This window comes from Brassica oleracea, chromosome C4, assembly GCF_000695525.1.
Source record: "Brassica oleracea var. oleracea cultivar TO1000 chromosome C4, BOL, whole genome shotgun sequence".
Taxonomy (NCBI): Eukaryota; Viridiplantae; Streptophyta; class Magnoliopsida; order Brassicales; family Brassicaceae; genus Brassica; species Brassica oleracea.
The window spans coordinates 13099843-13109989 of NC_027751.1; the positions used below are offsets into that span (position 1 = coordinate 13099843).

The 10147-nt window shown below is 36.5% G+C and overlaps 1 protein-coding gene across 1 annotated transcript; it reads right to left on the reverse strand.

The window, feature by feature from the left end:
* Positions 1-6401: 6401 nt before the first annotated feature.
* Positions 6402-7209, reverse strand: LOC106340911. Its single transcript, XM_013779745.1, has one exon. The coding sequence runs from the start codon at positions 7147-7149 to the stop codon at positions 6610-6612; it is 540 nt and encodes a 179-aa protein (XP_013635199.1). The 5' UTR covers positions 7150-7209; the 3' UTR covers positions 6402-6609.
* Between the last annotated feature and the right edge of the window lie 2938 nt (positions 7210-10147).

Consider the following 10147-nt stretch of genomic DNA (forward strand, 5'->3'; position numbering starts at 1 on the left):
CTCGCTTTAGGCTCCTCTTGACCGAGTCTCTTAAGGTGTTAGCTCACTTTCTGTCGTGACCTCTGCTATGATGTCTCCCAGGTCCAGTCGTCAGCTCGGCTTTCAGCTCCCTTTGTTATGATGGGCTTATCGCAACCCACATGCTAGCTCACGCTTATCGGTACCTCACCTGAGGGTCATATTCGGGTCCAACAGATACCGTGATGTCTCAGGAAGGGATTGCTGCAAAGCCATCGAATACTCAAGCTAGAAAGCCCATATGCGTGATGAAAAGAAACGTCCCAAAGAGCCCCGATGCAAAAGGGGTAAGAGCTTCAAGGAAATTGAATGCAGCACGTGAACGTACTTCTCAGAAGGTGAAAAAAGGGATTACTTCAAGTAAGTCCCCAATTCCTTCCTCCCACAAACTCCCTCGTATTGAGGTGTACCCTTCTGCTCTAAGCAAGAACTCTTTGTCTCTCTCAGGTTCGGTGGTGTCCCAGAAACCACCCAGTAAGAGGTCATGAGTGCTATCGCGTGGAACTGTCAGGGGGATGGCGCGTACCTGACAAAGCAGCACCTCCGCGAACTGCATCGTTGCTCTACTCCTTCTTTTCTTTTCCTTTCAGAAACAAAAAATAATTTTCCTTTTGCAAGACTTTCAATTTGAGTTTGGTTATAATAAATTGTTCACTGTGGAGCCGGAAGGCAGAAGCGGTGGGTTAGCACTTTTTTATTTGGATTCTTTTGATGTTAGAGATTTTTTTTTTCTAATAATCGCATGATTGATATTGTGGCTACCTTAGAAGGACAAATAGTTTTCCTCACTTTTGTCTATGGTGATCCGGTAGTTGAATGCCGAGAAAATGTATGGGAGAGACTTACCCGAATGAGCCTCACGAGGAATGGTGCCTGGCTGATGCTGGGAGATTTCAATGATATCACAGGCAACCATGAAAAAAAGGGTGGGAGAAGACGGCTTGATAATTCATTTATACCTTTCAAAACTATGCGGGCGAACTGTGGGATGATTGACTTCCCATCTAAAGGCAATCATTTCTCTTGGGTGGGTAACAGAAGCTCGGGGAAAGTTCAATGCAAGCTGGATAGGGCCGTTGGAAACGAAGACTGGCACCACCTTTATTCCCACACGAATGTGGAGTACTTGCGCCTCTGAAGCTCCGACCACCGCCCTATCCTCACTCGCTTTCTCTCCAAAAGCGGTAAAGGCCGGAGGGGTTTCAAGTTTGATAAGAGATGGATAGATAGAGATGGGTTTAGAGAGACGGTCCTGAAAGGATGGAGTTATCCATGGAACCTACAACCCGCCGGACCTCCATGAGCGTATCGCCACGTGCCGTAAGGCTATCACTCAATGGAAGCGATCGAACCTGTTAAACTCAGCAGTTCGTATTGAGGAACTTAAAGAGAAGCTTGAGAAAGCACAACTGGATGACACTATCTCAAATGATGAAATCCTTCAGCTGAAGTGGGATCTTTGCTCGGCCTTCAGAGACGAAGAACTGTATTGGAAGCAAAAGAGTAGGGCTAACTGGCTCAAGGAGGGAGATAGGAATACAAAATTCTTTCATGCCACGACGAAACAAAGGCGTGCCCGGAACAGGCTCACAAAACTAAAGAACCCCCGGGGGGGATGGGGGGGGGATGGGCAGAGAGAGAAGAAGATATCGAAAAGGTAGCAGAGGAATACTTCAAATATCTGTTCACCACCTCCAATCCCGGGAATTTCGATCAAGCCCTCCGGTATGTTACCGCGAAAGTTACCACAAATATAAATGAGACACTTACTTGTGCCCCATCAGACGAGGAAATAAAAAAATCTCTCTTTGATATTAACCCAGACAGAGCTCCTGGGCCAGATGGGATGACGTGTTTGTTTTACCAAAAATTTTGAAGTATCACTGCAGGAGAGATATTCCGTACGGTGCGAGAATTATTTACGTCGGAAACCCTTGATCCAAGACTGAACCAGATGAACATTTGTCTTATCCCTAAGACGGATCGGCCGTGGGAGATGACGGAGTTTCAGCCAATAAGCTTATGTAATGTAAGCTATAAAATTGTCTCAAAAATTCTTAGTAACCGCCTTAAACGCCATCTCCCGAGTCTGATTTCGGAGACTCAGTCAGCCTTTGTGGCTAAGAGACTTATTACTGATAACATCTTAATTGCGCAGGAAGTCTTCCACGCCTTACAGACAAATCCGAGCTGTAAATCAAAGTTTGTGGCGATTAAGACCGACATGAGTAAAGCCTATGATAGAGTAGAATGGTCTTTCCTAGAGGCACTGATGTGAAAAATGGGCTTTGCGGACCGCTGGATAGGGTGGATACACTTATGCATCTCCTCTGTATCATATAATGTACTCATCAATAGAGAACCAAAAAGCAACATCAACCCTTCCAGGGGGCTCAGACAGGGAGATCCGCTATCCCTTTTTCTCTTCATAATCTTAACGGAGGCACTAATATCCCAAATCCAGGGAGCGGAAAGCGAAGGAAGACTTACGGGTCTAAAGATTGCGAGAGATAGCCCTCCAATCTCTCACCTCTTTTTCGCGGATGATAGCCTTTTCTTCTGCAAAGCTGAAACTCAGCAGTGTCGTGAGTTCATGAAGATTATTGAGGAATACGGCAGCGCATCTGGGCAACAATTAAATGTTTCAAAATCCTCAATTTTCTTCGGCAATAAGGTCCCTCCTGCTCTCAAGACTTAACTTAAAGAAGCTTTAGGAATAACTCGAGAGGGAGGTATGGGCGTTTATTTGGGCCTCCCGGAAAATATCTGCGGGTCTAAGAGACATGCCTTTGCTTTCATCCAGGAATGGCTAATGATTCGGCTGAAATCTTGGTCAGCAAAACATTAAGTCTGTCGTGCAAGCCCTGCCATCCTATGTAATGTCTTGCTTCCTACTGCCGCATGATATTATTAAAAAATTGACTAGCGCGATAGCAATATTCGGGTGGAGTACTAAGCAAAATAATCGGGGTCTGCATTGGGTAGCGTGGAATAAAATTTGCATACCTACTGAAAAAGGTGGACTGGTTTTCGGGATCTGAAAAACTTTAATCTAGCCTTGCTGGCGAAGCAACTATGGCGGCTGGTGCAATACCCTTCCTCACTACTGGCCAAGGTACTGAAGGGAAGATATTTTTGCAACTCCAATCCGCTTGATGTCGAGAAAGTTAGCCAACCGTCATATGTATGGTGTAGCCTAATGGCGACCAAGCCACTACTGAAATCAGGTCTGAGAAAATCTATTGGATCTGGATAGAATACCAGAGTATGAGACAAACCTTGGATTCCTTCAAATCCACCTAGACCACCAACTGGAGTGGCACCGATCTAGAACCCGAACCTACTGATTTTTGAACTCATCGACCGCAACTCAAAGAGTTGGAATGTGGAAGCGCTAAAAGGCTTGATAGCCCCTGAAGACATACACCATTGATATGTAGCCTTTGTATCAGTAGGTCATTCAAGGTTGATAGCTTTTGCTGGATCCATACGAAATCAGGAGCCTATTCCGTCAAAACAGCTCCGTCAAAATAGGACATGACGAGATATGTCGCTTAGCAAATGAGCAGAACACTGAGCTCTGCACAGAGCCTAGCGTCACAAGCCTTATTAATCAAGTGTGGTCCTCCAATACGGCGCGAAAAATAAAGCACTTCATGTGGCAAGCTTTATCGAATTGTGTTCCTGTTTGCAGTCGACTGGCGGACTGGCATTGTCATTCAAATCGTACCTGCCAAAGATGTGGGCACGACGACGAGACAGTAAATCACATGCTTTTTGAATGTCCGCCAGCCACACAAACATGGGCGCTCGCGCTGCATCTTTCACTCTGGGGGGGGGGGGGGAGTTCCCGAGCTCCTCTATCTACAACAATTTCGATTACCTCATAAACAGAGTTATAAAACAGGACGTGCCGGACGAGGTTTTAGCTAGAATCCCATGGATCCTATGGTTCCTGTGGAAAGCACGCAACAGCAAGGTCTTCGAAGGAAAGGACTCAACGCCACTGGTTGTTCTCCAGTCAGCGACGTCGGATGATGCTAGTTGGAGCTTGGATCACGTAGTTCCAGAGAAGCGGGAGGTGGATGATAGAACCCCCTTACCCATACTACAAGAATCACCATCATTGCGACCGTGTTGCAGGTTTGACGCATCTTGGAAAGATGATGATGCTCGATACGGTGGTGGCTTCGTGATGGAGAAGGAGGATGGGATCACAATATTTGGTTCATTTGCTAGTGACCGAGTATACCTACACGCCGAGTTTAACACTCTACTCTGGGCCATGAAATCCTCACTACTTTTCGGTCACGTCTCGATGGCGTTTGAATCAGATTGCCTGTAACTGGTTAAGCTAATCGAGGAAGAAGAAGAATGGCCAAGTCTAATGGCTGAAATTGATGAGTTTGTCGATCTTCGCTCTAAGTTTATTTCTTATTCTATATCGTTTGTATCTCGATCTAAGAACCTCCGAGCTGACCGCCTTGCGAAAGGTGCTAGGTCTCGTGGTCTTTGCTTTTCCATGTACACTCTGAGGTCCCAACTTGGCTGGTGCTAGACATCACTTGGTTGGAATCATCTTAATAAGAATATGGAACTCTTGTTGTAAAAAAAAAAAAAAGTAAATTCAAAAATGGTATCAGATATGAGGTAAAGATCGCCTCTTTTCGGTTTAAATCAATACTCAGGAGAAAGTCAATAGCACATTTTTTTCAAAACCATTTACATTTTCAGTAATTTTTTTTGCCAATTTCTTTTGGTGGGAAAGAAAATTAACGGAAAAGGTACAGGAGAAGTAGTATTCTTTTGTTTTTTAAGGATTTTTAACGCAAAACTCTCTTAGCTAAGTTTGTTTTAGGTAAAACCCCCCAAACTAAGTATTTAACGAAAAAAATCATAAACTAATTTTATTTAATGAATTAAACCCAATCAGGTTATAATTACCATTACTACCGGTAAATCTTTTGTTTAGGGGTTTCTATATTAAGTAAATATAGTTGAGGGGTTTTACCATTAAAAATCAAAAAAATCAAAATTTTATAATATTATCTAAAAATTAGTAACTTAAATTTTCAAAATTAGCATTTTTAATTATTTTTTTGTAAATATATGAGTTTGATGTGTTTTTAACATTAACATTATATATGTATAAATTAAAAAAGTAGAAACCGAGAAAATATAATAAAAATTATATAAAGAATTCAGACGCAATAAGACTTTCTTTCCTAACTTCCGGATCAGACATATTCCAAGAGCACAAAATACTATGGCGGACAAGCTTGCACGTGGTGCGAGGAGTTTTTCTTCAGCTATGTTATATATCGATTCAATACTTTCGGTTTGGCTTTCTGAATCGCGCGGTCCAATTACTTAGTTCTCGCTTATATTGTCAAAAAAGTTACTAATTATTAAATAATATTATAAAATTTTGAATTTTTTTGAGTTTTTAGATTTTTAGTGGTAAAACCCCTCAACTATGTTTACTTAATGTAGAAACCTCTAAACTAAAAATTTACTGGTAGTAATGGTAATTATGACCTGATAGAGTTTAATTCATTAAATAACCTTAGTTTGGGGTTTTTTTCGTTAAATACTTAGTTAGAAAGTTTTTACCCAAAACAAAGGGGTTTTAACGTTAATTTTTTTTTTAATCCATTGTTATCGGTTCCTTCATGCATAATTATTGAGGCCTTTATTAATTTGTCCATATATAGTAAATAGTATTAACTTTCTTGGACGCTATATGATTGAAAATTTTATATTATTTGAACGATATGGTTTGTTTATCAGCTTCAAATTAATGCTTTACGATTGGTCCACCTACAAGACTACATCTACATGTGATAACCTGCATGATTGGTCCACTGATCTTTCTTTAAACCCTTTATTTCCCGTCTTGAGTTCGTATTATTATCAATAAGTAATCAAAAAAATATTTATATTTACCCACCGAAACTTTAAAACCAAACAAACTGGTCTAAATACGTTGCATTACAGTTGAACATGCAGTTCTTCTGATGCTTTCAAACATTATTTTGATATTATAATGAGTTAAGACCACAGTTTAAAGAAAATCTCATTTATAATTTAACTAGTTGGTCCAATACTGTGATTTAGTTTCAGTTTAACTATTCAGTTTCATTATTACTTGACATTTAACTATTTAGTTACTCATCCACACACGATTGATTGTTTTTTACCCACCCACACACGATTTTACCTTTCGTATTATTTGGTTCGACTGAAAAAAAGTTTTGTTTTGTATTTGGGAATTCTATCCTTAATTGTATTACAATTCGATTCCTGTCCTATGATCCAATTACATATGCATAGTGATTTAAAACTAAAGATCATATGATCTTGTCCTCATTGCCACGGAAGACTAAAAATTAGATTACCGATTTAACATAGATCTTTTCCACATTAGTACATTACAAAAGCTTTTTGTTTTTAATCATATACCAAAATAAATTTAAAAAATGAAAATATTCCCTCCGGGAATGTTAATAAGAATCTATTTTCGGATCTGAAAAGAAATAAGAAATTAAGAAAATAGAGACAGAATTAACGAAGAATGAAAACATTAAAACACTAGTTAAAATCCTCAGAGATGCTATCAAGGTGAGGGTGCCACATAGACACCGACGCCGACCGACTATGTCTTCGACGGTGACGGTTCTCTTTACCGGCTGAACATTTCTTCTCGGATGACGACAACATAACATCTTCCAAATATTTCTCACACAACGTCAAATCAAGATCCTTATTACTAGTGCTTACCATGTGATTACTATTGATGTCGTTAGCGTTTCCAAGAGTCTTTCTCCGACGTTGGACATCCTTTTTCTTCTTTGCTTTCTTCTTCTCCGGCAAGGAAGTATCCGGTATAAGAAAATAGATGCTCCCACGCTTGAGCTCAGATTCAGGAGACAAGATCAAGATCTTCTTACGTACAACTCCTTGAGAACATGGTTTGCTTAAGACATGGTTAGGGTTCGCCTGAAGGATCTCACCGGCGGTCATTGGACGAGTGATCTCATCGACGTGGCCGTTGAGATGTACGATTCGGATCAAATCTAAGGCTCCACATGGAAGTACACAAGCTAAACAGCACCGTAAACTGTTTCCCATATCTTTTTTGCTAAAAAATCTTATAAGTTTTCTTATCAAAAATAAAAAAAAAGAGAAAAAGATTGAATAAGTTTTTTAAATTGTTCTTTGTCGTTGTTGTTGTTGTTGTGTGTATTGTTTTGTGAGGAAGACGAGCTTACGTATATATAGAGACTAGAGTAAACAAAAGCGATTCATTAAAGGGTAACCATACGTATACGGATGTTTTATTTACTGGAATACCCTTCCTTCTTGTTGTAATTAACTTAAGCAGCCCACCTATTAGTGTTCACTTTTAGATCTTTTATGGGTGATTTTGCTGTATAACCATAATGAGAAAAGAACGAAGAATATAGCGAGAAATGTGTCAATTTGTCACATTATTAGACATTATAGTCTTTTACAAGCACGGGAATGTGTATATCACACGCTACAACCAAATACTATTCTATTTATATCGTCAATATAGAATAGATTATTTCAAACATAAATGTAACAAGTGAAAATAATATAATTTATTTAGTACTATTTATTTATAGGGTTCAATACAATTTAAGCAGTGGACAATATGAACAAGCATATTTATTTGTAGGACAAGTGTTCAGTGTAAAATAAATTATGTGAAAGAACATATTTAGCTGATATATTACAAAATAAACATATATCATTCTATATTTGATGACCATGTAGTATAGCATGTGAACATATATATGAAAAAAATATGGAGAGTATGGGGAGAGGAAGAAAAGCGAAGACGCGGATGATGAAAAAAAAAATGAAAAAATAGTTTACGGAGGAAGCTGGAAAGAGGTAAAATGTCTAATAAATAGAAGATTATAAAGAACAAGATGTGGATGATGAAAAAAAGAAGAGGAAATGACTACAAAGAAGAAAATGGAGAGAGAGAGGGAAGTAAGAGGAGAGAAAAGGCGGGGTAGGGGAAGAAGTGAAGAGAGAGAAAGAATCTGGAGAGGGGAAAACTGACAGAGAGAAAAAAAAAAGGTGTAATTTCAATTATATTTTATACTTTATAAATAGAATAGAATACAACAATATAATATCTGAACATTATATATTAGAGAGAGAGTATGAAAAAAGAAGTGAAAGAGAGAGAGAAAGAAAAGAAAGAGTGATATGTGGATGGAGATTGGAGAGAGAGAGATTGAGGAAATATGAATTTTATGGCTGCTATTCTATTTAACTTTATGTAATAGAATAGAATAAAATATTTTTATTACTGTGTATATATTTAATTTTATAAATATGTTAGTTTTACAAAATTCAAAACATGTCATATACGAAAAAAAATCTATGTTTTTTATAAGTATATAAGAAATTCGAATTATAATTTTTTTAACTTATAAAGTTAACTAAAAAGAAAGGTGAAAATGAAAAAGGGTAATATGACAAATAATATACAAATATCATAACCTATTTTTTGTTATGGTTATACACTTAGTTTTTATTCTCCTATGGACGTGATCCCAAATTTCCCATCTTTTATTCCACTCAATTAATCGACCTGTTTAAGTTTTGCTGTCTAATCTTTTGATAACTAAAACTATTGAAAATTTATCGTTTGACAAATGACTGAAAATATTAATTGATTAAGTAATATGATTATTTCCGGAACTTAATCATACAGAAATGACATTTAGACTTTGGCAAAAAGACTTGCACCAAACTACTAAGTGTTACAACATGTACTTATCCAATAATGAATTCGTAACAGATTTGAACAAAAAAATTTTTGTAACAGATAATTGCGGACCCTCGTTCATTCGCGAAACACTATTAGTCTACTACTATATATAAAAAAAAAAAGAAAAACATATATACCTACGTAAACCTATGTATAACATCCATTAGTTTTCTGATTTTCTATCTACTACTGCTAGGACTTTTAGTAAGAAATTACTTTTCATTGGTTATTCTATTCCGATCTAGTTAACCAGACCATTTCAAGCTTGAATAATAAAATGACCATTCGACGTCACAAAAAAAAACATCCATTAGTTTTTCCCAGTGTCATCAGTTTGTTTATAATTTGTTATAAAAATTAATTCAGTTAATTATTTTTATTTTTTAAATCATACAAACAAAAACTTCTTCTTTTTTAAAATCCTTTTTTTTAAATCATAACTCATGGTGATTTAGATTTAAAAAAAAAATATTAATGTTATATTTAAAGTAAAAATATTAATTTTGTATTTAAAGTCAAAATATTAATTTTGTATTTAATTTTCATTTGGTTTGTACTTAATTTCTTCATAATTATTTTTATTAAAAACTTTAATAACTAAACTTAATTATATTTCTATAAGTTACCGAAGATAACTATTTTTATTTTATGACTGAACTCAATTGAATTCGGTTGAACCCGGTTAAACCATATTAATTCATAACCCAAAACATTTTCGGTTCACTTACCAGTCCGATTTTTTATAACATTGTTCTTTCAATTTTTTTCTTTTTAAAAAAAGAAAGAAAGAAAAGAGAATGTATAATATGAACTTTAATATTACCGTATAATATGAACTTTCTGGTGATTTAGGAGGGGATCTAAAGAGAATGTAAATGAACTTATTGATATAAAGAGAATGTAAATGAACTTGAGACCTGTGTATCCTAAAGCAAAGGAAGGTTAATTTGATGTTTCTTTTTCATATTGGGTTTTGTGAATTGTTTGGGTACAACAATATCTGTTGAGTTATAGTTTTTTGGGGAAGTTAAAAAAAGGATTTTAGATATAGAAAAAAGCTCGTTAAACTAATAGAGACAATATACATACTTTGGACTTTATTCTATATTGCCCTACTACTTCCCATGTTTATTCTAATATATCCCTTAATAAATTTAATTTCTTTTTTTATTTTCTTTTTTTAACCAAAACAAAGTAAAAGACACAAAAGGGTTTAATGAATTTGATAATTTATAGACCCAACCATAAGATAAACGTATTGCCCACCCGAACCCAGTTAAAACGGATCATATCCTATTAATTTATTAAGAAATTGAA